General features: G+C 46.0%; 3 protein-coding genes across 3 annotated transcripts; 1 reads left to right on the forward strand and 2 right to left on the reverse strand.

The window, feature by feature from the left end:
* The first annotated feature begins 1,855 nt into the window (after positions 1 to 1,855).
* ube2m (ubiquitin conjugating enzyme E2 M) lies at positions 1,856 to 6,436 on the forward strand. Its single transcript, XM_054608095.1, has 6 exons — positions 1,856 to 2,107; positions 3,655 to 3,749; positions 4,022 to 4,060; positions 5,512 to 5,615; positions 6,103 to 6,166; positions 6,260 to 6,436. The coding sequence occupies exons 1-6, from the start codon at positions 1,993 to 1,995 to the stop codon at positions 6,392 to 6,394; spliced, it is 552 nt and encodes a 183-aa protein (XP_054464070.1). The 5' UTR covers positions 1,856 to 1,992; the 3' UTR covers positions 6,395 to 6,436.
* A 2,283-nt stretch (positions 6,437 to 8,719) lies between these two features.
* Positions 8,720 to 17,194, reverse strand: LOC129098955 (E3 ubiquitin-protein ligase TRIM21). The gene is given in 14 exon segments (XM_054608097.1): positions 8,720 to 8,969; positions 10,032 to 10,184; positions 10,285 to 10,304; positions 10,307 to 10,459; positions 10,901 to 10,927; positions 11,008 to 11,034; positions 11,985 to 12,074; positions 12,169 to 12,340; positions 12,507 to 12,740; positions 12,873 to 12,968; positions 13,083 to 13,187; positions 13,507 to 13,959; positions 14,091 to 14,211; positions 17,126 to 17,194. Coding segments are annotated over 13 exon segments (1,851 nt in total). The 5' UTR covers positions 14,205 to 14,211; positions 17,126 to 17,194; the 3' UTR covers positions 8,720 to 8,762.
* A 2,265-nt stretch (positions 17,195 to 19,459) lies between these two features.
* Positions 19,460 to 24,852, reverse strand: utp18 (UTP18 small subunit processome component). Its single transcript, XM_054607868.1, has 13 exons — positions 24,503 to 24,852; positions 23,552 to 23,691; positions 22,992 to 23,087; positions 22,815 to 22,876; positions 22,561 to 22,664; positions 22,010 to 22,135; positions 21,746 to 21,920; positions 21,397 to 21,497; positions 21,103 to 21,193; positions 20,776 to 20,896; positions 20,491 to 20,665; positions 20,212 to 20,354; positions 19,460 to 19,787 (listed from the first exon to the last, which is right to left on the reverse strand). The coding sequence occupies exons 1-13, from the start codon at positions 24,761 to 24,763 to the stop codon at positions 19,763 to 19,765; spliced, it is 1,620 nt and encodes a 539-aa protein (XP_054463843.1). The 5' UTR covers positions 24,764 to 24,852; the 3' UTR covers positions 19,460 to 19,762.
* Between the last annotated feature and the right edge of the window lie 707 nt (positions 24,853 to 25,559).

Here is a 25,559-nt window from a genome sequence, read left to right on the forward strand (position 1 = left end):
TGAAGCTCTCTCTCTCTCTCTCTCTATGTGTGTGTGTGAAGCTCTCTCTCTCTCTCTATGTGTGTGTGAAGCTCTCTCTCTCTCTGTGTGTGTGAAGCTCTCTCTCTCTCTCTCTCTATGTGTGTGTGAAGCTCTCTCTCTCTATGTGTGTGTGAAGCTCTCTCGTTACGTGTTCTCCTCCTCTCCTCCTCTCCTCCTCCTCCTCCTCATCATTGATCATGAACTGATGGGATGTTGTGACTAACGAGCAGCGTGTCTCGTGTGACATGTTGAACCCCCCATTGATTACATCATACAGGTGACAGGAGGAGAGGAGGAGGAGGAGGATAGGAGTAGAGGAGGAGGAGGGGAGATGAGGAGTAGAGGAGGAGAGAGGAGGAGGAGAGGAGGAGGAGTAGAGGAGGAGTAGAGTAGAGGAGAGGAGGAGGGGAGATGAGGAGTAGAGGAGGAGAGAGGAGGAGGAGAGGAGGAGGAGTAGAGTAGAGGAGAGGAGGAGGAGAGGAGGAGGAGAGAGGAGGAGGAGAGAGGAGGAGAGGAGGAGGAGTAGAGGAGAGGAGGAGATGAGGAGGAGGAGGAGAGAGGAGGAGGAAATGAAATAAATAAATGTTGTAAATACAGGATGGGCAGCGTGTGAATGCATGCCCCGCCTCTGCGTGATGACGTCACTGTGTGTCGAGTGCTCACGGGCTTTTGGGGATTTGTAGTTTTATTCTCACTGAATCAGTTTCAAGTCTTATTATTTCATGGAGAACAATTTTCGCCATGAAATAAATAAATAGATGATTAGTGAAAGTACACAGAGAGTACACACAGAGTACACAGAGTACACACAGAGTACACAGAGAGTACACACAGAGTACACAGAGTACACACAGAGTACACAGAGAGTACACACAGAGTACACACAGAGTACACAGAGTACACACAGAGTACACACAGAGTACACAGAGAGTACACATAGAGTACACATAGTACACAGAGTACACACAGAGTACACAGAGAGAACACACAGAGTACACAGGGTACACACAGAGTACACAGAGTACACAGAGTACACAGAGAGTACACATAGAGTACACATAGTACACAGAGTACACACAGAGTACACAGAGAGAACACACAGAGTACACAGGGTACACACAGAGTACACACATAGTACACAGGGTACACACAGAGTACACAGGGTACAGAGAGAGAACACACAGAGTACACAGAGGTACACAGAGAGTACACACAGAGTACACAGGGTACACAGAGTACACAGAGAGTACACACAGAGTACACAGGGTACACAGAGTACACACAGAGTACACACAGAGTACACAGGGTACACAGAGAGTAGAAACACAACACAAGGAGCTGATAGCTTCATATCTGTGGAGAGACATGGAGTCTGATCACCAATAAAATATAAAACACAAAGAAACAGGTTTATTATTATTATGTATTATTATTATTATTATTATTTATTATTATTATTATGATTTATCATTATTATTATTAATAATAATAATAATTATTAATTATTAAGTATTATTATTTATTATTATTATTTATTTTTATTATTATTATTATTATTTATTTTTATTATTATTATTATTTATTTTTATTATTATTATTATTATTATTATTATTATCTTTATATTCCTTCATTATGAGGCGGACAAACATGATGTAGTCCATGAAGAAGTACTCTGTGTACTCTGTGTGTGTGTACTCTGTGTGTACTCTGTGTACTCTGTGTGTACTCTATGTGTACTCTGTGTACTCTGTACTCTGTGTACTCTGTGTACTCATGAGATGTTCTTGAGGTACCCCCCCCCCCCCCCCCCCCCCCCCCCCCCCCGGCTAACAGGCTAGGCTAGCTGCTAGCTCCGTCAGTAGTCAGCACAGACGCACCGGCTCTCCTCCCCGCGGTGCCGCTCGGACTGAAGCCGCCTCCGTCGCCTCTCTCTCGGACAGACGCCGCTCGGGACGCAGCGCAGCAGCAACATGATTAAACTCTTCTCCCTGAAGCAGCAGAAGAAGGACGAGGAGTCTGCGGGAGGGAACCGGACGGGAGCCGGCGGCAAGAAAGCCAGCGCGGCCCAGCTGCGGATACAGAAAGGTAGGCCGGGAGGACCGGGGACCGGGGGGACCGGGAGGGACCGGGGAGGACTACAGGGGGACTACCGGGAGACCACAGGGACCACCGGACCACCGCCAACACACACCGGGCACAGACGGGCAGCCCGGGTACAGGCTCGCTAAGTGGTGCTAGCTAACGGCTAGCTTGTGCTATATGTGAAAACAAAACAGCCAGTCAGAAGCTAGCCTGTTAGCACAGAGCTAGCCTGTTAGCCTGTTAGCACACATCTAGTCTGTTAGCACACAGCTAGCCTGTTAGCACACATCTAGTCTGTTAGCACACAGCTAGCCTGTTAGCACACATCTAGTCTGTTAGCACAGAGCTAGTCTGTTAGCACACATCTAGTCTGTTAGCACACATCTAGTCTGTTAGCACACAGCTAGCCTGTTAGCACACATCTAGTCTGTTAGCACAGAGCTAGTCTGTTAGCACACATCTAGTCTGTTAGCACAGAGCTAGTCTGTTAGCACAGAGCTAGTCTGTTAGCACACATCTAGTCTGTTAGCACAGAGCTAGTCTGTTGGCACACAGCTAGTCTGTTAGCACACATCTAGTCTGTTAGCACACATCTAGTCTGTTAGCACACAGCTAGTCTGTTAGCACACATCTAGTCAGCTAGCCTGTTAGCACACATCTAGTCTGTTAGCACACAGCTAGTCTGTTAGCACACAGCTAGCCTGTTAGCACACAGCTAGTCTGTTAGCACACAGCTAGCCTGTTAGCACACATCTAGTCTGTTAGCACACATCTAGTCAGCTAGCCTGTTAGCACACATCTAGTCAGCTAGCCTGTTAGCACACAGCTAGTCTGTTAGCACACAGCTAGCCTGTTAGCACACAGCTAGCCTGTTAGCACACAGCTAGTCTGTTAGCACACAGCTAGCCTGTTAGCACAGAGCTTCAGTCATCACATTATGACTGAACCAGCTGACTGTTCTCATGCTAACACAGCTAGCCTCAACAAGAGTAACTGACGTGATGAGTAACTGACGTGATGAGTAACTGGCGTGATGAGTAACTGGCGTGATGATGTGATGAGTAACGAGTAACTGACGTGATGAAGAGTAACTGACGTGATGAAGAGTAACTGACGTGAAGAGTAACTGACGTGACGATGAGTAACTGACGTGATGAAGAGTAACTGACGTGACGATGAAGAGTAACTGACGTGACGATGAAGAGTAACTGACGTGATGAAGAGTAACTGATGTGATGAAGAGTAACTGACGTGACGATGAGTAACTGACATGAAGAGTAACTGACGTGGATGAGTAACTGACGTGGCGATGAGTAACTGACGTGACGATGAGTAACTGACGTGACGATGAGTAACTGACGTGACGACTGTACTACATCTCAGAGGTAAATGTTGTATTTTTTACTATCATATACAGGAATCAGTCCTGATGCTCTGACTTTGGTTCCGTGTCCTGTTCTAGTTGAAGCCCCAGAGTAACAGACTGGTCTCGATTCAGTCAGATTGACCTCTGACCTCTGATATGAGGTCTAATAACTCTTCTGTTTCAGACATCAATGAGCTGAATCTGCCAAAAACGTGTGAGATCAACTTCCCCGACGACGATGACCTGCTCAACTTCAGACTCATCATCTCACCAGACGAGGTGTGTGTGTGTGTGTGTGTGTGTGTGTGTGTGTGTGTGTGTGTGTGTGTGTGTGTGTGTGTGTGTGTGTGTGTGTGTGTGTGTGTGTGTGTGTGTGTGTGTGTGTGTGTGTGTGTGTGTGTGTGTGTGTGAATCTGAATCTGAAGAATACAATAACGATGTGTTTTTAGTCCACTTGTTGAGTGAACGTTCTGCTGACATCAGATTGACGATGTCTCGTTTTCATTCATCTGGAGGACATCAAAGGTCTCATGTTTGTGTTTGTCCCTCAGGGCTTTTACAAAGGAGGGAAATTTGTCTTCAGCTTTAAGGTGAGACACACCTGTCCTCTTTATCCTCTCTGTCCTCTTTATCCTCTCTGTCATCTCTGTCCTCTTTATCCTCTCTGTCCTCTCTGTCCTCTTTATCCTCTCTGTCCTCTCTGTCCTCTTTATCCTCTCTGTCCTCTTCTCTGTCCTCCTCTCTGTCCTCTCTGTCCTCTGTCCTCTTCCTCTTGTCCTCTCTGTCCTCTTTATCCTCTCTGTCCTCTCTGTCCTCTCTGTCCTCTGTCCTCTTTATCCTCTCTGTCCTCTTTATCCTCTCTGTCCTCTTTATCCTCTTTATCCTCTCTGTCATCTCTGTCCTCTTTATCCTCTCTGTCCTCTTTATCCTCTCTGTCATCTCTGTCCTCTTTATCCTCTCTGTCCTCTTTATCCTCTCTGTCCTCTCTATCCTCTCTATCCTCTCTGTCCTCTTTATCCTCTCTGTCCTCTCTGTCCTCTCTGTCCTCTTTATCCTCTCTGTCCTCTTTATCCTCTCTGTCCTCCTCTGTCCTCCTTCTCTATCCTCTCTGTCCTCTTATCCTCTGTCCTCTTTATCCTCTCTGTCCTCTCTACTCTCTCCTTCCTCCTTATCCTCTTTATCCTCTCTGTCCTCTTTCCTCTTGTCCTCTCTGTCCTCTCTATCCTCTCTGTCCTCTCTATCCTCTCTGTCATCTCTGTCCTCTTTATCCTCTCTGTCCTCTGTCCTCTTTATCCTCTCTGTCCTCTCTGTCCTCTCTGTCCTCTTTATCCTCTCTGTCCTCTCTGTCCTCTCTGTCCTCTTTATCCTCTCTGTCCTCTTTATCCTCTCTGTCCTCTCTATCCTCTCTGTCCTCTCTGTCCTCTTTATCCTCTCTGTCCTCTTTATCCTCTCTGTCCTCTTTATCCTCTCTATCCTCTCTGTCCTCTTTATCCTCTCTGTCCTCTCTGTCCTCTTTATCCTCTCTGTCCTCTCTATCCTCTCTATCCTCTCTGTCCTCTTTATCCTCTCTGTCCTCTCTATCCTCTCTGTCCTCTCTATCCTCTCTGTCCTCTCTATCCTCTCTGTCCTCTCCTCTCTCCTCTCTATCCTCTCTGTCCTCTCTATCCTCTCTGTCCTCTCTGTCCTCTTTATCCTCTCTGTCCTCTCTGTCCTCTTTATCCTCTCTGTCCTCTCTTATCCTCTCTGTCCTCTTTATCCTCTCTGTCCTCTTTATCCTCTCTGTCCTCTTTATCCTCTCTGTCCTCTTTATCCTCTCTGTCCTCTCTATCCTCTCTGTCCTCTCTATCCTCTCTGTCCTCTGTGTCCTCTTTATCCTCTCTGTCCTCTTTATCCTCTCTGTCCTCTGTGTCCTTCCTCCTTATTTGTCCTCTAAAGTGTCTTCAGTGAACTAGTAGTTTAACAGCTGCCTCAGCATTAACAGACGCTCTCTGTGTGTTTATCTGTCCATACTGAAGAGTGATGGGATGTGTGTGTGTTTCAGGTCGGACAGGGTTACCCCCACGACCCCCCCAAGGTCAAGTGTGAGACCATGGTGTACCACCCCAACATCGACCTGGAGGGGAACGTCTGCCTCAACATCTTAAGGTCTGTTCACTAGGCTGCTAGACCACCTCCTCTTCAGGGGTCAAGGGTCATTAAAGGAAAGGAGGTGAAGGTCCGAGGACAGAGGAGGTGAGGGTCCGAGGACAGAGGAGGTGAGGGTCTGAGGACAGTGAGGGTCCGAGGACAGAGGAGGTGAGGAGGTGAGGGTCCGAGGACAGAGGAGGTGAGGGTCCGAGGACAGAGGAGGTGAGGGTCTGAGGACAGAGGAGGGGACAGAGGAGGTGAGGTCCGAGGACAGAGGAGGTGAGGGTCTGAGGACAGAGGAGGTGAGGAGGTGAGGGTCTGAGGACAGAGGAGGTGAGGGTCCGAGGACAGAGGAGGTGAGGGTCCGAGGACAGAGGAGGTGAGGGTCCGAGGACAGAGGAGGTGAGGGTCTGAGGACAGAGGAGGTGAGGGTCCGAGGACAGAGGAGGTGAGGGTCTGAGGACAGAGGGTCCCTTCTGGTCAACATGTGTCCTTGTCTCCACAGAGAGGACTGGAAGCCCGTGTTGACAGTGAACTCCATCATCTACGGTCTACAGTATCTATTCCTAGTGAGTCACTGAGCAGATCCATCATGTTGTCCAGCAACCAGTGGATCCATTTCTGAACTAATCCTGTGACTTCCTGTCTCTCCCCCCCTCCAGGAGCCTAACCCTGAGGACCCGTTGAACAAGGAGGCAGCAGAAGTCCTTCAGACGAACCGACGGCTCTTTGAGCAGAACGTCCATCGCTCTCTGCGGGGGTTACGTGGGCGCCACCTACTTCGAGAGGTGTCTTAAATAACTCGGCGTTCCATGATCCCCCCCCTCCCCCCTACACTCCTCCCCCTCCTCCCCCTCTGCCTCCCCCTGCCTCCCCCTCCTCCTCAGTCCTGCTCGTTGGCAGAAGCAGGAGCTGCGGCGACAGAAAGCAGCACGCCAGAAGACGCTTTTCTGTTTAAAAACAAAAGAAGAAGAAACTCCCTCCCTCCCTCCCCCCCTCCTTCATCTCCCCCTCCTCCCATATTTCTGTTTTACTTACAAGATGCAACATGAAACCGTTTACACGCCACAGGGGGACGCCGGCACACAACTCACACCAGAACTGGACTCAAAGAAACGCCTGAGGGGCGATGATGATGATGATGATGATGATGATGATGGAGGAGGGGAGGGGGGGGGGTCAGTGAATGTTGCTCGGGTAAGTCAATGATTTGCCACAACGCTGATGATGATGATGATGAGGATACCCACATGATTTTTTTATTTTTATTTTGTGTGTGGCGCAGACACCTGCACCAGGTGGTCAGAAGGACACGCCCCCTCCGTCACGCCGCCAGATGTGTGTTTGTTACACGTCAGCAAACTCCAAACTCATCACAAACGCCATTCATCCATTGGCTCTGGTGTCTCCTGCTTTAAGACGGGGGACAGTCACAGTGACGTCATAACTTCAGGAAGTCACTACACTTGGCCAAGAAATAGATCCAAAAACGATCTAGGTTTTCTTAGCTAGCAGCTACTCCACACAGTGGGAGGGGCTTTGAATGAAAGTGGGAGGGGCTTTGAGTCCGTCAAGAGCAGATGCGCCTTAAAAAGTCCCTCAAAACACAAGTTCCCTTAAGGAGAGCCGTGAACTGTTCTCAGGTGGTGGTAACTCGGCTGGAGATACTATGTCAGTGGGAGGGGCCTGTGAGTCACAGTGGGAGGGGCCTGTGAGTCACAGTGGGAGGAGCTTGTTGTCACGAATAAATCAGGCATGCCTTAAAAAGTCAGACCCTTAGATGAGTCAATGGCTGAAACTATAGTGATGTCAGCGCTGGAGGGAGGATCTTAATGATGTCAGCGCTGGAGGGAGGGGCTCTGGAGTCGGGTGGGAGGGGCTTACCAGAGGGGGCGGGGTGCCTCAGTGGAAGCATGTGGGCCTTAAAAAGTTCCTAGTTTTCTGCCTGCAGCGACTCAACAGCTTGTGATGTCATGGCGTCCTGAAGGGGGAGGGGCTTGTTAGTCCCAATAGAAGCAGATGGAGCTTTAAATGACCTGTCAGGCTGCAGTTGGTCACATGATACTGTTGATCAGCTGACCGGTGGCGATGAATGAGAACTGAGACGAGTCAGTTTGGAGTTTGCTGCTAAATCACACAAACACACGGAGGGGGGGGCGGGGTCATTGTGTTTAAGGGGGCGGGGCTGGGGGTCATTGTGTTTAAAGGGGTGGATGGGTGGGGGTAATGGGGGGTGGATGGGTGGGGGTAATGGGGGGGGGGCTTTTGGTTTTCAATGGGGTATGTTGTGGGTGGGGTCACAGAGGGGAGGGGCTTAAAATGTTAGGATTCTATTGTGTATATTGAAACCCCAGCTGTTCACATTGACTGCAATATGATTTATGTTAAATAAAATATAAACTTGAATGATTGTAACGTTGTGATTTCTGTCATTAATAAATACAATAAAAAAACAGCTCAAATATTAGGTGGGCTCAGCCGTCGCCATGTTGAGAGCCTGTTGAGTCAATCGGTATTCTCTTTAAAGGAAACGTTTCTTTGATTAAAGGAGCTGCATCTTTGTGACGTTTCTCTTTATTGAACAGCTTTGATCAGATTTTACATAAAAACAGACGGATCACACAAAGAATCTACACCATTGGCTGACAGGTGAGGGGGCGGAGTCAACTCACCTGTTTTTAATTATTATTTTATGTCACCTGTGGACTTTAAAAAACAGCATTTCAGATACTCATTTATTTGTTATATTTCCAAATATTTCTTAATGAGCTTTAATAATTTATTAATAATTAAAAACAATCAATTCCATTTATTTCACAACATTTTGTCTTCATTTAATTCGTTATTAATATCTTTGAGTCCGTAGATATTTTAACTCATTTATGAAAATATTAAACCCACTTTTTGTAACAATAAACTCCGTAAATATATTCTCTCCCAGTTCTCCCCCTTATCTGGTCCTGGTCTGGTCTGTCTGGTCCTGGTCTCTCCCCCCCGTCTGGTCCTGGTCTCTCCCCCCCGTCTGGTCCTGGTCTCTCCCCCCCCGTCTGGTCCTGGTCTCTCCCCCGTCTGGTCCTGGTCTCTGCCCCCCGTCTGGTCCCTGGTCTGGTCCTGGTCCCCCCCCGTCTGGTCCTGGTCTCTGTCCCCCCGTCCGGTCCTGGTCTTTCAGGCCAGCTGGTGCTGTGCGGTCATGAGGACCAGCGGGACCTCCTTGTCTCCGGTCCCCAGCAGAGGAAACATCCTCTCAGTGAACTCGGAGGACCCGGTGAAGCTGTAGATCTCTGCGCCCGTCTTCAGGTTGTAGAAGGACACCTGCCCCTCGTCCACGTCCAGGAACACGCCCACCTGACGCAGCTTCGGAGGACTCTTCACCTGCACGCCAACAAAGCACAAAGTCCTTTAAGTGGAACCCTCAGCTCATGGTCTGGTGGATCTGTGACTGACTGAAGGCTTTCAACTCTGAGTCAACACTGTGTTTACTCTTTTAGCCGCTGGCTAGTTAGCTAGCTAGCATGCTAATTCCACCATGTTTTCATGCTACAGATACAGAACATAAAAAGCAGCACATGAACTGCTGGTTTTCTTCTACATTACTTCAACATGAACACAGAACTAACCGAGGTTAAACCTAGCGTTCATGATGGCTGTTAGCCTTTAAATTAGTGTATGCTAGTCACTAGCATGCTGATGGTTAGATAAGACTTCTGTGAAGAGTCTGTTAAAGAGACGAAATACAGGAAGAACTCCAGGTCATGCAAGGCTGGGTTAGCTAGTGATTAGCATTAGCTCTAGCTATGTGTATGCTAGTGATTAGCATTAGCTCTAGCTATGTGTATGCTAGTGATTAGCATTAGCTCTACACAGTTAGAGCTGTGTAGCTAAAATCTCGATCAGGACTCTCCGGTCTGAGTTTGTGGTATTTTTAGTTTACTAACTTTTCATCGTTTTTTTGTTTTCTTTGGATCTGCAGTTTGCTGCCGTATAAAACAAACTCTACTCTGATGTGACGTGATACAGCATAATATATATAGAATATAAAGTATATACAGTATATATAATATATAAAGTATATATAGTATATATACAGTATATATAATATATAAAGTATATACAGTATATATAATATATATAGTATATACTTTATATATTATATATACTGTATATACTTTATATATTATATATACTGTATATACTTTATATATTATATATACTATATATATATATTATATATACTGTATATATTATATATACTTTATATATTATATATAAAGTATATACAGTATATATATACAGTATATATATATAGTATATACAGTATATATAATATATAAAGTATATATAATATATACAGTATATATAATATATATAGTATATATACTATATATATAGTACATACAGTATATATAGTACATGAGAGGGGTAGTGAGTGTGGACCTTGGTGAGGGGGGTGGTGAGCGCTCTCAGCTGGCTGCCGCTCCACCAGATGGCGTAGTACCCGTTAGAGGGACTCATGTCGAACAGGCCTTTCCTCGGCGCCGACTCACTGACCACGCCCAGCTTCCAGTCCTTACTGTCCCCGACAAACACCTGGAGGGAGGAACGCACACGTTAGCAGGTCAGCGGGTCCCGAATCGGGTCCCGGATCAGGTCCAGGACCGGGTCCTGGTCGGTGGGATGAGGGTCTGACCTCCCAGTAGTGGCGCCCGTGCTGAAGCTCTCCTTGGCGATGACACAGGACCAGACGTCGAAGCGCTGCTGGCTGGTTCTGTAGAACTGCAGCTTCTCGCCCCTCTTCAGCTGCTTCCTGTCCTCAGACAGGATGAGGAACGGGTACGCCGTCACCGGGTTCAGGGTCACGTCCTCTGGAAACGACAGGCACACCGTGAGGAGGGGGGTAACGGGGAGCTGGATGTGAGGCCCCCCAGAGGCCACGAGCGTCATAACGTGTTAGCATGTTTCTGTGCTAACACGTTATATGTGATGTTCAGGGTGTTTGCTTGTTAGCATGCCGAAAGTATCACGTTAGTATTCTAAAATACATGCAAGTAATAATGATAATAATAATGATAATAATAATGATAATAATAATAATAATAATAATAATAATAATAACAATGATGATAATAATATACTCCAGTTTAAAATGGACTTTGTTGTCTCGGTGAGCTAAATGCTAACCATATTAGCATCCTAACAAAACAACAACAGCATGTAAGAAGTCAAACAGTGGGTTTAAACATATTCATCAATGACAGAATGGTAAAGATGAAAGGATGAATATTGTTTTAGAGGTGAACACTCACCCATATAGACTCGGGCCTTCTTGTGTCCTGTGAGAACATGAAGCTCATTAACATGTCACATCATTCATTAATAACTTTATTGATCAGTTATTGATTCAAAGACCGACCTGAGACCGGCTTGTTCTTCTTCCGATCTGAAACAGGAAACCACAGTCATTCTTTCACAATAAAAGACCAAATACATCGTCTTCATAAAACATGTTTGTGTTCAGTCAGCTGGTCCAGAGTCAGATTTGTCTCAGAGATCTAAAGTGGGATATATTTGATTATTCTGGGATGTATATTGGAATATGAAAAATACCAGACTTTTCACCTGATGACGACAAAGCAGAAGCAGAGATGCATTACCCAGCATGCTCCTGGCTAATGAGCAATAATACAACTCTATCAGAGACTGTTGAGGTTTCCATCAGGAGACGACCTCTGGTTCTTTAAAGCTGCATTCTCTCTGCTGTCCACCAGGGGGCGACTCCTCTGGTTGCATAGAAGTCTATGAGAAAATGACTCTACTTCTCTCTTGATTTATTCCCTCAGTAAACATTGTAAACATGAGTTTATGGTCTCAATCTCTAGTTTCAAGTCTTCTTCAATACAGCATGATGTTCATTTAGTAAATGATGCTCCATTTAGAGTCAAACAGACCATAAAGCAGGGGATGCTTTAGGGCGGGGCTACACACTGATTGACAGGTCGACACCAGAGACGTATATGGCGTCTCTACGTCACTCCTCCTCACTCCATATATGGTCACTTCCTGTTCACTGGTTGCAAAAAAAACAAGATGGCGACGGCTAAATTCACCGAACTGGAGACTTTGAAACGTCCTAAAACCAGAGTGACGACTGAACTGACCTCAGAGCAGCTTGTTTTGTTGATGATAATTAACCCTTTGACCTTTGACCTTCTGCAGTGAACTGAGGTTCTTTTTGGAACCAGGTCGATGGTTCTAACGGAGGAACCCAGTGGTTGTTTTCATGAAGCTGAAGATCCTCAGATATGTTTGTTAAATGATGATCTGTCACAGAGATCAATATTAAAGCTCTGCTGTGATTGGCTGATAGAGGTCACATGTCTCATGTCTCACCTCTCAGAGACCACGTACTCTTCCTCAGGTTCGCTGTGCTCCCTCTCAGACTGAGCATGCTCTCTGCTGACATCAGGTCACCTGACGACACTGAAACACACCAATCAATCAATCAATCAATCAATCAATCAATCAATCAATCAATCAATCGTCACTCTTTATCTCTCTCTCGTCTCCTCCTCACCCGACCCTCGGGAGACGACCTCCCCCATCTTGATGTCCTCCATCTTCTCCTTCAGCTCAGACAGAGAGCTCTTCACCTCCGTCAGCTGGAAGTGGAGCGAGAACTCCTCGTCCTCGTCCACCTCCTCCTGCTGCTCCTCCTCCTCCAGAGGAGCTGTGGCTTTCTTGAAGCTCTGAGGGGGGAGAGGGAGGGAGGATGGAGAGGTAACTCACATTACTAAATGTTATGAGCTAAAAATCTTTCACCTCCTTCATCAAGGAGACGAGGAGAGAGGAGACAAGAAGATAGGACAGAGGAGGCGAGGACAGAGGACTGGAGGTGACGTGTCCAGGTCTCACCTGCAGGAAGCCGATGTGGTCCTGACTGACGGCCTGGACCTCCAGCGTGGCTCTCCTGTCCATTAGCTGGCCAAGCTCCGCCTCCAGATGGCTCACTAGCCCCTCCCCCTTGGACACCACGCCGTCCAGCTGGGTCTCGATCCCGCCCACCACCTGAGACCGGATCCTGTCCAAGGACCCGGTCACCTGGTCCAGGAGGAGCTCCACCTCCCCTCGCTCTCCGTTGGCGTAGTTCTGAACACATGATGACATCATCAACACAAACTATGACCAGACAGCAACTCCCATGATGCTTCATGTTCCTCATCGTTTATTCTCTAGACGTTGATGAAGCAGAGGAGCAGCAGTAAAAACAAGATGGCCGACCTTCACTCCCTCCAGCTTCCTCCTCAGCTGAGTCACACGGATCTCTTTCTCTCTGATCCGGTTCAGGATCTCCTGCTCCGTCCTCGCCACCTGTTTCTGAACCAGAAACCAGTTCATGTTTTCATTAAGTCATCACAGTATAGAGGACCTCCTCTCCCTCCTCCTCCTCCATTTCCTCCTCCCCCTCCTCTTCCTCTTCCTCCTCCCTACCTGTTTGCTGAGTCTCTCCGTCTGGACCGACACCGTCTGGTGGGTTCGATGCTCCTCCAGGACACAGATGGCACAGATGCAGCGCTGACATGTCCGACAGTAAACCTGGACAAGTGAACACATCGTGAGGTCAGAGAGGTTAACCTTAAAGCTGAGAGAAACCAGCGTGAGACCGTCGGTTTGATCCCCGTACAGAGACTGAGAGAGGCAGACTGGTTTTAGTGAGAACAGCAGTGGGCCGAGTGTTGAACCCTGAGGGACTCCATCACGTATCTGTTATGTAACCAAAGCTTCTGAAGAAGAAGAAGAAGAAGAAGGAGAAGAAGAAGAAGAAGAAGAAGAAGAAGAAGAAGAAGAAGAAGAAGAAGAAGAAGAAGAAGAAGAAGAAGAAGCTCATCATTGTCACTAGCTGACGGTTAACTACCTCCAGCAGGCGGTGGTGGGCGGGGCATGTGCGGCCCCTGAGGGCCTCCTGCGGGTCCATCAGCGGGTGTTTGGAGTAGAAGGCGGAGGTCCGGTGCGGCTGCAGGTGCGCGGCGCAGTAGGAGGCGGTGCAGGTGAGACAGGAGCTGACGGCGGGCTGCTTCACCCCCGTACAGACGTCACACCACACCACCTCCTCACCCGACCACGAGGTGAACGGGTTTGAGCCCCCGTCCGTCGTCACGGCGCCCGGCGTCACGGCGCCCGGCGTCCATGGCGTCCCGTTCCTGACCGGCGGGGGTAACCCTGCGGCGCTGTAACGGCCCAGTTTGTATTTATCTGCGATGAGAGCGAAGACTTTGTTGACGCTGAGCTGAGGACGCTCGTCAAACTGGCGTTTACAGAGCGGACACGTGCAGACGGGACTGGACGCCCAGTAGCCTCCGATACACGCCTGAAAACCACAGAAGAAGAAGAAGGTCGGGTTAGAGGAACAGTGCATCTGTCCACATCCTGATAATGAGCATAAAACATGATGTCTCTGCATCATGTGATTCCAGTGATGATGTCATCACTGTGGGTCACCTGACAGTAGTTGTGTCCACACGGAGTGGAGACGGGTTCATCGAACAGGTCCAGACAGATGGAGCAGGTCAGCTCCTGCTCAGAGAACAGATCCGGGGCCGCCGCCTCCGCCATCCTCCTACTGGAGAGCACAGGAAGTGTTAGCGTCGCTGTGCTAACAGTGAGCTTCTGTTAGCGTCTGTTAGCTTCTGTTAGCTTCCTGAGGTATATTATTCCAACAGAGTCAGAGTTCAGGATGATTCTCTGCTGCTTCAAACAGGAAGTGAGACGAGACGACAGGTTGAACGACATTCCTCTAAAAACAACAGCTCAGTCACACACACACCTGAGAGGACAGACAGACAGGAGGACAGACAGGCAGACAGACAGGAGGACAGACAGACAGGAGGACAGACAGACAGGCAGACAGACAGACAGACAGGCAGACAGGAGACAGGAGGACAGACAGACAGGCAGACAGACAGACAGGCAGACAGGAGGACAGACAGACAGGCAGACAGACAGACAGGAGGACAGACAGACAGGCAGACAGACAGGCAGACAGACAGACAGGAGGACAGACAGACAGACAGGCAGACAGGAGGACAGACAGACAGGCAGACAGACAGACAGATAGGAGGACAGACAGACAGGCAGACAGACAGACAGGAGGACAGACAGACAGACAGACAGGTGGACAGACGGACAGACAGACAGATAGGAGGACAGACAGACAGGCAGACAGACACGAGGACAGACAGACAAGAGGACAGGAGGACAGACAGGCAGACAGACAGACAAGAGGACAGGAGGACAGACAGGAGGACAGACAGGAGGACAGACAGACAGGCAGACAGACAGGAGGACAGACAGGCAGACAGACAGGAGGACAGACAGGCAGACAGACAGACAGATAGGAGGACAGACTGACAGGCAGACAGACAGACAAGAGGACAGGAGGACAGACAGGCAGACAGACAGACAGACAGATAGAGGACAGACAGACAGGAGGACAGACAGGCAGGACAGACAGGAGGACAGACAGGCAGACAGACAGACAGGACAGGACAGACAGACAGGCAGACAGACAGGAGGACAGACAGGCAGACAGACAGACAGATAGGAGGACAGACTGACAGGCAGACAGACAGGAGGACAGACAGGCAGACAGACAGACAGATAGGAGGACAGACTGACAGGCAGACAGACAGACAGGCAGACAGGAGGACAGACAGACAGGCAGACAGACAGACAGGAGGACAGACAGACAGGCAGACAGGCAGACAGACAGACAAGAGGACAGGAGGACAGACAGGCAGACAGACAGATAGGAGGACAGACAGACAGGCAGACAGACAGACAGATAGGAGGACAGACAGACAGGCAGACAGACAGGAGGACAGACAGGCAGACAGACAGACAAGAGGACAGGAGGACAGGCAGGTTGAATTATTATAATAAATATTGTTATAATTATTATACGTATAATAATAATAATAATAATAAGTATAATAATTATAATAACAACTATTATTTAAAAAATGATGATACTTAAATTAATTATAATAATAGTTATTATTTTAATATTAAAAACTATTATTATAAATATTATACTTATAATAGTTATAATAGCTATTATTTTTAATATAATAACTTTTATTATTATTATAACTATTGTCATTATTAGGAAATATAAAGAACATGTTTGAACAGGAACAATAACAGAGATGTGTTTGTTTGTGACGGAGCTTAAAACTCTCAACATGAACTCTTGTTTGTTGTGTTTAGTCTTTATGCTAAGCTAACTGTTCCTTTACCTGAAAAACACCTGAACGGAAACCAAAACATGATGATTCAAACGAACCAATCATTTCTGTCATTATTGATTCATTAAGATTATTTTATAGATCCACTGATTAATGGTTTGGTCTCATTTAATTCCAGATATTCAGTTCGATATGAATAATGGTAACAATATATATATATATATATATATATATATATATATATATATATATATATATATATATATATATATATAGTAAAGAAGTAAATGTCCTTATTTCAGAGGCTGGAAGCTGAGTTGTCTGCATGAAACATTTGTTTATAATGTTTAAATAAAAAAGATAAAGTCTGTGAGGATGACGATGATGATGACGTCGTCTGCCTTCATCACTTTCAGCCTCGTCTGTTTGTGACGTCGGACTGTTTAAATAAAGTTCACTGGATTTGAATGTGTTATTGATAACAGAGCTGCTTTGTTTGTAGCCTGAAGCCTGCAGGCAGCCTGTAGCCTGTCCAACCCGGACCTGCTGCACCGACCAGCAGGACGAGAGGACAGGAGAGGACATGCGTCTCTCTGGAGTCGGGTTAAAGCAGCACAGCTCTCTCTCTCTTAACTCGGGTTAAAGCAGCACAGCTCTCTCTCTCTCTCTTAACTCGGGTTAAAGCAGCACAGCTCTCTCTCTCTCTCTCTCTCTCTTAACTCGGGTTAAAGCAGCACAGCTCTCTCTCTCTCTCTCTTAAAGCAGCACAGCTCTCTCTCTCTCTTAACTCGGGCAGCACAGCTTAACTCGGGTTAAAGCAGCACAGCTCTCTCTCTCTCTCTTAACTCGGGTTAAAGCAGCACAGCTCTCTCTCTCTCTTAACTCGGGTTAAAGCAGCACAGCTCTCTCTCTCTCTTAACTCGGGTTAAAGCAGCACAGCTCTCTCTCTCTCTCTTAACTCGGGTTAAAGCAGCACAGCTCTCTCTTAAACTCGTTAAAGCAGCACAGCTCTCTCTCTCTCTTAACTCGGGTTAAAGCAGCACAGCTCTCTCTCTCTCTTAACTCGGGTTAAAGCAGCACAGCTCTCTCTCTCTCTCTCTTAACTCGGGTTAAAGCAGCACAGCTCTCTCTCTCTTAACTCGGGTTAAAGCAGCACAGCTCTCTCTCTCTCTCTCTTAACTCGGGTTAAAGCAGCACAGCTCTCTCTCTCTCTCTTAACTCGGGTTAAAGCAGCACAGCTCTCTCTCTCTCTTAACTCGGGTTAAAGCAGCACAGCTCTCTCTCTCTTACCTTCCTTCAGCAACGCGACGTCTTTCTGTCTCAAAGCCTGAAACTCAGGTTAACCCGTGACGTCACCGGTGGGCGGGGTCACTCAAAGCCGTCAGGTGAGTTTACAGGTGGAGTGTGACCTCTGACCTCCATGTGAGGGTGTTTGTATTCATTCAGTCATTAAAAGAATCAGGATTTAACTTCGCAATGATATATATATATATATATATATATATATATATCTCAGCAGCATCTCAGCAGCAGACAAGAAGAGACTGAACAAGCTTGTCAGGAAGGCCAGCAGTGTGCTGGGTGTCCACTGGATACGGTGGAGGTGGTGGGAGACAGGAGGATGATGGCCAAGCTGTCATCCCTGATGAACAACACCTCCCACCCCATGCAGGACACCCTGGCAGCTCTGTGCAGCTCCTTCACCACCGGCTGCTTCACCCCCGGTGGTGAAGGAGAGGTACTGCAGGTCCTTCACACCCCGGTGGTGAAGGAGAGGTACTGCATGTCCTTCCTTCACCCCCGGTGGTGAAGGAGAGGTACTGCAGGTCCTTCATTCAGCCCCGGTGGTGAAGGAGAGGTACTGCAGGTCCTTCCTTCCTGCTGCTGTCAGGCTGCACAACCAGCTCTGCTCCCAGCAGACCACATGACAACATGACAATAAAAACACTGTGCAATAATGGTTAATATAGTTTTTTTTTTTTTTTTTTTTCTGTCTGTAAATATTATATTTCAGTTATTGTGTTTTTCTACTGTTTTTATTGCTTATTTATAATACTTGTTTTTTTATTTTTTATTTTCATTTTTATCTTGTCTTTCTTACTATGTCTCTTGTGTGCACTTTAACTTTATGCTGCTGTAAGCCTGCAAATTTCCCCGCTGCGGGACTAATAAAGGATTATCTTATCTTATCTTATATATACATACATATATACTTACACATATATTTATATATATATACACACACACACATATTTATATATATATACACACATATATAGTACACATATATTGTCGGTAACAACCCAAGTAATCATACATACAAAGAAAACCAAACAAATAAGTTCAGAAATTAAGTTTTGTGTAATACAATGGAACGACACAGGGAAAAAGTAGGAGGACATTCCTGCTGTGTGTGTGTGTGTGTGTGTGTGTGTGTGTGTGTGTGTGTGTGTGTGTGTGTGTGTGTGTGTGTGTGTGTGTGTGTGTGTGTGTGTGTGTGTGTGTGTGTGTGTGTGTGTGTGTGTGTGTGTGTGTGTGTGTGTGTGTGTGTGTGTGTGTGTGTGTGTGTGTGTGTGTGTGTGTGTGTGTGTGTGTGTGTGTGTGTGTGTGTGTGTGTGTGTGTGTGTGTGTGTGTGTGTGTGTGTGTGTCCTCCTCGTTCTTGTTCTTCTTCTCTGCTCGTTGTAAATAAAGATTCATATGGAGGATCATCAGAGTCAATAATCAGAGTGAAATATGTGGTTATATTAATTGTATATTATTCATAGAAATGATAGACAGTAATTGATGACTGATCAATAAGTCAGAATCATAAAGGAAAAGTCAAAATATGAGACTCTGACAATTTAAGTCAAATTCATGATGTTCGTTCAAAATTCTGCTTTTAGTTCAAAAGTTGTGACTTCAGATAAAACGTTTATGGTAATTATTCTAAATGTGCAAGTTAAAATAATGTTTATTTTAAAAGTTAGTTAATGAGACTTCTGGCAATAAGTGCTGGGTTTGACCAATCAGAGAGGAGGAGCTGATAACACTGAAGAGGAGAACCTGGCAACTACAAGACCCAGAAGCTAACAGCACATAAGAACTACAAGACCCAGAAGCTAACAGCACATAAGAACTACAAGACCCAGAAGCTAACAGCACATAAGAACTACAAGACCCAGAAGCTAACAGCACATAAGAACTACAAGACCCAGAAGCTAACTTTAAGCTAACAGGCTTGGAAGCTAATTCAAAACTGTTTGGAGGTAGAAGCTAAGTGCTAACTGGGCTGATCAACAGTTCAGTAACTTGTGATTTAATTATCTTTCAACAACTAGTTTGTCTGATTAACTTGTTGTGTTTACTGATAATATATATAAAAATAATCCATGTTGGGTTTAGCAGCAGTTAGCATGGGAGCTAAGTCCCTTAAGCTTTAAGACATGCTAACTCACAGTTAGCATCTCTCTCTTAACCCCCCCTTAAGACTTTAGCTCGTAGCTAACAAGACACAACATGTAAATCAGACTTTTAAATCTTTTAATGAAGCTAAGCTAAGCTAGCGGTTTCCTCCTGCTTCCTGTCTCCGTTGTCAGTATGTTTGGTTCTGGTAAAATCACAGACAACATGTTGAATTGTTTTAGTTCTTTTATAGAATCACTACATACAAATAATAAAAAGCAAACATCTGTTTCCATCACTTTCCATAAGCGTGTTTATAAACCAAACTCCTCCCACATTTATCACCGAAAACTACAAATCCAGCTTCTGTTCCTGCTCATGGTTTTCCAAATCCACCACCAGTCTGTGTTCTTCCTCCCAGTCAGACGTCTATTCATCAACCTTCAGACAGTTTGTAATATTTCCCTTCTGGTGCGTTCGAGGATTTCGAGCCGATTTATAAACGAGAAGACGAACGGAGAGAACCGGTGGACTCGTCCTCCTCAGAAGTCTTTGTAATGAAGCAACCTGAACAAGACAGAAGACGTTCAGTTAACTCAGGTTCATGTTGGAGGAAAGGCTCAGACCCTCTGGTGGACCTGATCACTGGGATCATGATTCATAAGAAGAACCTTGATTGTCTCATGCAGATTAACTGACATCATGTGACCAGACTTTAGACCCCAGCAGCTCATCGTTCACATGAATAAAAATAACGCTTAGAACGCTTCTATCACGTGTGAGACCGATAGAAGTCTGGACCAATCACAACAGGCCGCTGACATGACGTCACATATACACATATATATGTATATGTTTGTTTATATGTGACCTGTATTAAAGGATGGTTTCATGTTTGTTTAATGTTAGTTATGGTAATCTGTGTACGGACGGTTTAAAGCTGACATAAAACTATGTAAGACAAGAAGAAGCAGCTGATTGGCTGCCTGACCTGAAGAGAGGGGCGTGTCCTTTGTTGTTAGCCAATGAGAAGAAGCCGCTGTGTGGGGAGAAGTCGAGGCAGCTGGTCCGATAAACAAACTTCCTCTTAGAGACGGGGAAGTTGGAGAAGACGGTGAGGCTGGACAGGTGGACCTGAGGGGACAGAACCAGAACCAGTAGAGTCAGAGACCAGTAGAGTCAGAGTCCATCAGAGTCAGAGACCAGTAGAGTCAGAGACCAGTAGAGTCAGAGACCATCATCATCATCATCATCATCATCATCATCTTACCAGGCGTACAGCCTCGTCCTCGGCTCGGGAGCCGATGGCGAGTATCTCAGAGGAGGGGTTGAAGGTCAGGGAGGTCGCTGAGGTCAGCAGATTCATCACTGCTTTCAGAGGCCTGGGATTGGCTGAATTTAGACACGCCTCCTGGGAGTAGATGTTGACCACACCGGACTGAGAGCTGAGACGGAGAGATGAACCGACATCAGGTATTAATGAAACTAAAGGAGTCTTTGTCCTATGAGGCCCTCAGCCAATCACAGAGCAGGACGGTGTGTGGGCGTGTCTTACCCGCAGGCCAGGTAATGTCCGTTTGGCGAGGCGGCGATGGACGTCCCCCTCACACAGCCTTCATCTGTAAACCTGTTCACACAGCGACTGCTGCGCATGTCCCACACATACACCCCCGTCCCTGCACACACCACACACACACACACACACACACACACACACACACACACACACACACACACACACACACACACACACACACACACACACACACACACACACACACACACACACACACACACACACACACACACACACACAGAGACAGAGATAAGTCACATGACCAACAGGAAGCTGTGATGTCACACTTGGAGCGTCCTGACTCACCTGAGTTGGCGAACACTTTGCTGCCGTCGTGAGAGAAGGCGACGCCGCTGACGTCTCCGTTAATCTTCATGCTGCGGATCACCTCCTTCGTCTGAACACACACTCTATTATTTATGTTTCATCATAAACACACACACACACACACATACATACACACATATATACATATATACACATCATAATCATCACTGACACTAATGATGATTATTATGATTCAAACATATTTCAATCAACTTAGAGAAACTTTAATGACTACAAACAAACAAACAGCAGAAGAAGAGGAGGAGGAGTCACCTTGAGTGTGAGGAGGTGCAGGTATCCGTTGGTTCCAGTGAGCAGCAGAGCGCCTCCTTCAGGACAAACTGAGAACTCCTTCACCCGAGCTTCATTCAGACCTGAACACAAACACGATGCTTCAGCATTCACGATCGCCTCAGGATTATATGTTAGCGTGCTAACATTAGCATGCTAACATTAGCTCTCTTATCATAAATCATAATAGATCGCTAACGTTAGCATGCTAACACAACTCTTTCACACAGTTAATTGAACGTCTCCGTCCTGCTGCTTTTCACACAGAGTATAATCCTCTGCTCTGAAGGTGACCTTTGACCCCTGATGGTGACCCCTGACCCCCCCTCACCTCTGACGGTGTGCACAGGTGTGACCCGGCCCTCCATCATGTCGTACAGGTAGAACATGCGGTTCCTGAGGCTGGTGGCGATCACCGTGTCTCCGTCCCGGCTGAACCGCGCCTTGTGGACGGGGAACCGCTCCAGGTGGATGCTCTGGATCTTCGGGTTCGTCTTCCCGTCCACCTGCAGGACCAATCAGAGTCACGTGATCTGTTCCAGCCGACTCTACTCACTGCTGTCTGATGTTGGAGAGAGCCCATTGGCTGACGTACCTGGAAGAGGGACACGGATTGGTCGAGGCCGGCTGTCATGACGACCTGAGCGGAGGGATGGAACTGAACGGAGGTCAGACCGTCCTCTGAAGGTCGGGAGCTGTTAGCGTGAAGACACTTCTTAATCTGAGACGAGAAACGGAGACAAACGTTCAACCACCAACGACAGGAGGATCACATGACCACAAGATCACATGACCACATGACCACATGATCACATGATCACATGACCACATGATCGGGTCTCGATGTCAGAGCGTCCGTCTCCACACCAGGAGAACCAGGTGAAACATAAACATCAGTCATCATCTAAAAACATCAAATGAATGAAATGACAGTGAAAAACGAGGAATCAGCTGATGGGAGATGTCGTCACTAAACTCATCCAAGTATCACCACATTATGTAATCTGATTACATTGAGTTACCAAATATGGTTCTCTTTGTGGGTCTATGCTGTAGTTCATGGTGCTGTCAGATTGCTGCTCACTGTGACTGAATGATCATAATGTATTCATGACATCACTGTTGGATCTTTAAGAAGCTACTGACTCTCAGGATGCCGCCGGGCAGACGGTCTGAAGACGCCACAAAGTTCCCCGTCCTCCTCAGCAGCTCATCGTCCTCTTCATCATCATCATCATCATCTTCATCAGCTGCAGGAACACAGACATGTTTTCATGTTTACAAACAATTCATGTGTTCTACAAATATTAAAAGACAGAAAGAAAGAAAACTACTTCAAAATAAACTTATTTTTCATAGAATCAGCTGATCTGTGAACAAATATAGAAAAAGAAACAAACTTTTCTTCTTCTTCACGTTGCTGTCGGCCCACGACGGAGCTCCGCCCATCGACCTCTGGAACCTGAAACGTCGACAGGTAAATGTGTGTGTACGTGTGTGTTTATATGTGTGTGTTTCAGCGTGTGTGTGGGGGGGTTTCAGTGTGTGTGTGTGTGTGTGTGTGTGTGTGTACTCACTGCTCTCTCATCCTCTGCTGTAGTTTCTGTTTGGACATGGTTGACTCCGCCTCTCCTCTGATCAGGTCTCTACGGTAACGATGCTTCATGTCCACCCTGAAACAGGAAACAAGGTTCATTACATCACTCCACTGTTACATTAATATTAATATGTCATTATGTCATCATTAATATTATTTGTATTGTCATCATCATTATTCTAATAATAATCACAATTATTATCAGAATCAGAAAGATGTATTTTTTGACAAATATACATATAAGAGGAATTTGGCTCAGTGATTGTCACATGACAATAAAAACAGTGAAATAGTAAAAAACATAGAAAATATGACAATTTACAATAAAGCATGATAAAAGAATTCAGAGTACCTTTAAAACAAGTGTTATTAATATTACTAGTGTAGGAACGTCTTAAACCACTTTGATACGAGCTTCCTTCATATGAAAAGCTGCATAATGAAGATTAAACCGCATCAGAGTTTGTCTGCGTATTTATTATTATTATTATTAACTCTTAAATGTCAGTCACCCTCACAAACAAACAAACAAACACGTACTCTTCCTCCAGCTCGTCGTCCTCATCCACCCACACCGCCTCTCTGCTCGGGTGGAGCTGCACCTCGTCCTCGTCCTCAGAGTCACCTGATCCATCGTCCCCGTCCTCCACCAACGAGGTTCCAGTGTTCTCCTCATCGCCCTGCTCCACGACAGGAAGTGATGTCAGAGGAAGATCCAGGTAAACAACCAGAGTGATGGCTTTGTTTCTAACGTTTAGAGGAAAGCTCCACAACGAGCCAGACTGTAATGTTCCCTTATGAAACATAAGGTTGTGTTTTGTTCATATATACACACATATATATATATATATACATATATATATATATATACACACACACATATATATATATATACACACACGTATATATATATATATATATATATATATATATATATACACACACACACACACATATATACACACACACACACACACACACACACACATACATATATATATATACACACATATATATATATATACATACATACATACATATATATATATATATATGTATATATACATAAAATGATTTAGATTATAATACAGAAGTGTTTTCAAATCAACAAGTGCAGCCAACAGAAAAAAACCTCTACAGAGTAAAACCAGTGAGAACAGATGAGATTATTGATCATCATTCACCACATAAGGAGATCATTATGATCATTATTATGATCATTATGATCATAATGATCATCATTCACCACATAAGAGATCATTATCATAATAATGATCATAATAATGATCATTATTATGATCATAATAATGATCATTATTATGATCATAATAATGATCATTATTATGATCATAATGATCATCATTCACCACATAAGGAGATCATTGCATTAATGATCATCATTGATCATAATGAGATCATTATTATAATAATGATCATTATTATGATCATAATGATCATCATTCACCACATAAGGAGATCATTGCTCGTTACCTCCAGCAGCCTCTCCAGCAGCTCCTCCTCCCCCCCGAACAGCAGCTCCTCCAGCAGCTTCACGGCTCCGTCCTCCTCCCCCAGCACCGCCAGCCGCCTCACATGAGTCCGCCGCTGCTCCTCCTGCTGCTCCTGCTGCTCCTGCCCGGCGGCTGACGCCGGAGGTCGAGGCCTCTTCCTGGACTTCTTCTTCTGCTGCTTCTGCTGCTCCTGCTGCTCCTGCTCCGGGAGTGGGATGAGGTTCTGGTTCTGGTCCTCCATGCTGCCCCGTTGCCGTGAGACCCGCTGCTCTCCGGAGGCTGTCTGCACATGTGGAGAGCGGCTTCTTCTTCTTCTCGTGTTTCCGGAACGCTCTGGATGTGGGAGAATAACAGCGCGCCCCCTGGTGGTCACCGCCGGGTATGACGCGTTCTGTGAGGAACAGTAAAACCAGTAAAAACAATAATATAGTGTTATTATTAAATATATGTTTATGTATATAATATTTATATATTTTTAACCAAATACTAATATGAAGTACACAATGTGACGACCCCGCCTACTTATTGACTACCTGTCTTCATTAAGGTGACCAGCTGATTGGCTGTTGTGGCCTCTACTCATTGGCCCTCCTTACAGGCGTCCACACCTTTTGGGGTTTTCGTTGGCAGTTTTGTTAAAGTTATGTTTTGTATGGAAATAAACCTTTATTTTATATTGGTAATGCACCGTCTCTCCCGTTGTTGAGCCGGGTTATGAGTAATAACTGGCTGACCAGACGCGTTCCGGGACGTCTGGCATGTTTAGATCCGAGTCTCAGTCACGGAGCAACGTGGACACCAGTAGAACCTGTTACTGTTGTCGTGAGAGGGGCCATGTGAAGGCTGGTTGTCCGGTGCTGTGGTCTAAACATAGGGTTAGGGGCTGTGGTTCTAACGGGTTCCCCTCTGTCCGTGAGCCGGAGGTTCTGGACGCTCCTTTCATTAGAAGTGGTTTTGTATCGTAGTCGGTAGCGATGTTAAAGTCCCGGTTACAGTCTTGAGGGACACAGGGGTATGACTCCTATATGACTGAGTCA

The sequence above is a fragment of the Anoplopoma fimbria genome, chromosome 11, assembly GCF_027596085.1.
Source record: "Anoplopoma fimbria isolate UVic2021 breed Golden Eagle Sablefish chromosome 11, Afim_UVic_2022, whole genome shotgun sequence".
Taxonomy (NCBI): Eukaryota; Metazoa; Chordata; class Actinopteri; order Perciformes; family Anoplopomatidae; genus Anoplopoma; species Anoplopoma fimbria.

Bases quoted from the DNA above. Each gene is read 5' to 3' on its own strand.
- ube2m (XM_054608095.1), top strand. From the start codon at position 1,993: ATGATTAAACTCTTCTCCCTGAAGCAGCAGAAGAAGGACGAGGAGTCT. The intron at 3,750-4,021 runs GTGTGTGTGTGT...TTTGTCCCTCAG, and splicing joins TCATCATCTCACCAGACGAG to GGCTTTTACAAAGGAGGGAA. The intron at 4,061-5,511 runs GTGAGACACACC...TGTGTGTTTCAG, and splicing joins AATTTGTCTTCAGCTTTAAG to GTCGGACAGGGTTACCCCCA.
- utp18 (XM_054607868.1), bottom strand. From the start codon at position 24,763: ATGGAGGACCAGAACCAGAACCTCATCCCACTCCCGGAGCAGGAGCAG. The intron at 22,136-22,560 runs GTCAGTAGCTTC...TTCTCGTCTCAG, and splicing joins TGCCCGGCGGCATCCTGAGA to ATTAAGAAGTGTCTTCACGC. The intron at 21,194-21,396 runs GTGACTCCTCCT...GTGTGTGTTCAG, and splicing joins TGCACCTCCTCACACTCAAG to ACGAAGGAGGTGATCCGCAG.